We start from the raw sequence: 2,191 nt of genomic DNA on the forward strand, positions 1-2,191 counted from the left end.
CCCGGGGCCGGCTCCAGCTCAGGCCCGGCTCCCGGCGCTCTCCCCTGCCGCAGCCTCTGCCTCCACCTCTGCTCCGGCTCCGACCGCAGCCCCAGCCCGGGCCCCTGTCCCGGCCCCGCCCGCGGCTCCGGAGGCCCCGCCGCGGGCACCATGCTGCCCAGCTCCATTCAGATTTCCGGGGAGCCGCTGTCAGGCGCCGAGGTGCGGGACATCTGCCGCGGCCTGCGCGACAACGCCGTGCGCCTGCTCTCACTGCGCGGCTTCCGCCTCTGCGACCGCGACTTCGGCCGCACTTGCCGGGCCCTTGCCGGGGCCACGTCCCTGGCGCAGCTCAACCTTAACCTGGGTGTCGTGTCCAGCCCCAGCCGCATCAAGCAGCTGGCGGAGGCGCTGAGGACCAACCGCTCCATCCAGTCCCTCTTGTGAGTGTGCCCCTCTCAAGGGGGTCCCAGCGCTGCACCCCTCCACTCACTCCCCTGCACCTCTTGTTTCTCCACTCCCCTTCCGGCACCTGCCTTCCCACAGCCTACCCTGTACACACACCTCAGTCCTGCCTGCCCGTGACCCAGGACACCCTCCAAGCACACGCCTCCTCTCCGGACTTTGGGGCGGCCTTCCGGGAGACGGGATGCCCACCCCTTCCTGGCAGGGCATGTTCTCTGGTCCCTCCTCACCTGATCACCCGCATTTACTTGTGCAGTCAGCTCCTTCCTTCCCAGGAAGGAAGGCCGGGTGGGGACTAGAGCCCTCCCCTACCTTCTGCACGCAGGGGTTCCAGCCCCACAGCCCTTTTCTGCCCCTTCCCATGCAATGTCAGGGAGATCCCTGTCCCAGAAAGGAAACCGAATTCCCCTTCTACCTGTATGCCTGGGGACCTAGAATGTTCTTTATCCCTTCCTGGACCTCTCAAGTGCTGTAACCCAAGCCCCAGGACTGACATAAGGAAAGCGCCCCTTCCCCTTGCAGACAGGGCTCACTGCAATAACTGCTCTCTCGCCTCACCCCTAGCCTGCACGGGAGCCCCCTGACTGATGCTGGCCTGGCCTTGCTGAACCCAGCCCTGGCCCTCCACCCTGCCCTTGTGGCTCTGGACCTGGGGGACTGCATGCTGGGTGATGAAGCCATCAACCTCATCTGTGGCCTCCTCCCCCCAGATGGGGCCAAGTCTGGTGAGCAGGGCCCTGCTGAGGGCACGGGCTAGTATGGCCGTGATGGCAGGCTAGGTGTAGAGGGAAGGGGGTGTGGCCCTGAGCTGAGTGTTGACGGTGGGGGTGACCGTGTCTTTTTCTCCTCGGGAAGGGAAGGATTGGGAGTGAGCAGGTGAAGACTCAGAATCCAGGCGGGGGCAGGTGGAGGATCACTGGTCCATAATGGTTCCGGAGCGCTGAGGAGGGGGTGGGGCGGCTCACTCCGGACACAGGAAAGAGCCTGACTCTCCCTTCTGGCTTCTTGCTGATACTGCCCAGGCTTGAAGGAGCTAACGCTGAGTGCCAACCCTGGCATCACCCCTAAGGGCTGGAGCCGCCTCGCCATTGCTGTGGCCCACAGCTCCCAGGTCCGCGTCCTCAATCTGGACTACAACCCCCTGGGTGAGGCTCAAGAATACCCCCTTTGGTTCTCACCACCCAATGCCCTATCCAAGAACAGAGGACTACCGGTTGGGGGAGGGAAGAGGAGGGAGAGCTCCCCAGGGTCAAGGAGGAAGTAGAGGGGCCATCCTGTGTGGAGGACCAGGTGACCGCAGATAGGTCAAAGCATCAGTCACCACCCCCTGAACCTGCTTACTTCATCCCTTCACCGGCCAATCATAAAGCTCCCCTCCTGGCCACCCACCAGTCATCAGAGTTGCCTGGCCAGGGGATCTAAGCTTGTCAGGGCAATGGGGGGGAAGGAGGGGGCTGTCCAGAGGAAGGGTTAGCAGGCCTGTCTGTGAACACAGGTGAGTGTGTGCATGTGTGCCATCTCCCCAGGTGACCACGTGGCAGGGATGCTGGCTGTCGCTGTGGCCTCCAGCCGCACCCTAGAGGTCCTAGACTTGGAGGGAACAGGGCTCACCAACCAATCAGCTCAGGTGAGAAGTCACGTTTGGGGATGAGTCAAGGACGGGGTGGAGGTCAGCCAGTGTCTGTGGCTGTACCTGAAGGGTGGCAGGTTGGGTCTGGGGACCTGCCTTGACTGTGTTCATGGTTTT

The 2,191-nt window shown here is 63.4% G+C and overlaps 1 protein-coding gene across 1 annotated transcript in view; it reads left to right on the forward strand.

Annotated features, from left to right (window-relative positions):
- The first annotated feature begins 38 nt into the window (after positions 1-38).
- Positions 39-2,191, forward strand: part of LRRC73 (leucine rich repeat containing 73) — a 3,572-nt gene continuing 1,419 nt past the window's right edge. Inside the window, exons 1-4 of the mRNA XM_006148529.3 lie at positions 39-422; positions 1,009-1,169; positions 1,467-1,589; positions 1,971-2,071. Coding sequence (XP_006148591.1) covers positions 151-422; positions 1,009-1,169; positions 1,467-1,589; positions 1,971-2,071 — 657 coding nt within the window. The 5' untranslated portion in view covers positions 39-150. The remainder of the gene's footprint in view (positions 423-1,008; positions 1,170-1,466; positions 1,590-1,970; positions 2,072-2,191) is intronic.

The sequence above is a fragment of the Tupaia chinensis genome, unplaced genomic scaffold (genome assembly GCF_000334495.1).
Source record: "Tupaia chinensis unplaced genomic scaffold, TupChi_1.0 Scaffold000238_1, whole genome shotgun sequence".
Classification (NCBI taxonomy): Eukaryota; Metazoa; Chordata; class Mammalia; order Scandentia; family Tupaiidae; genus Tupaia; species Tupaia belangeri.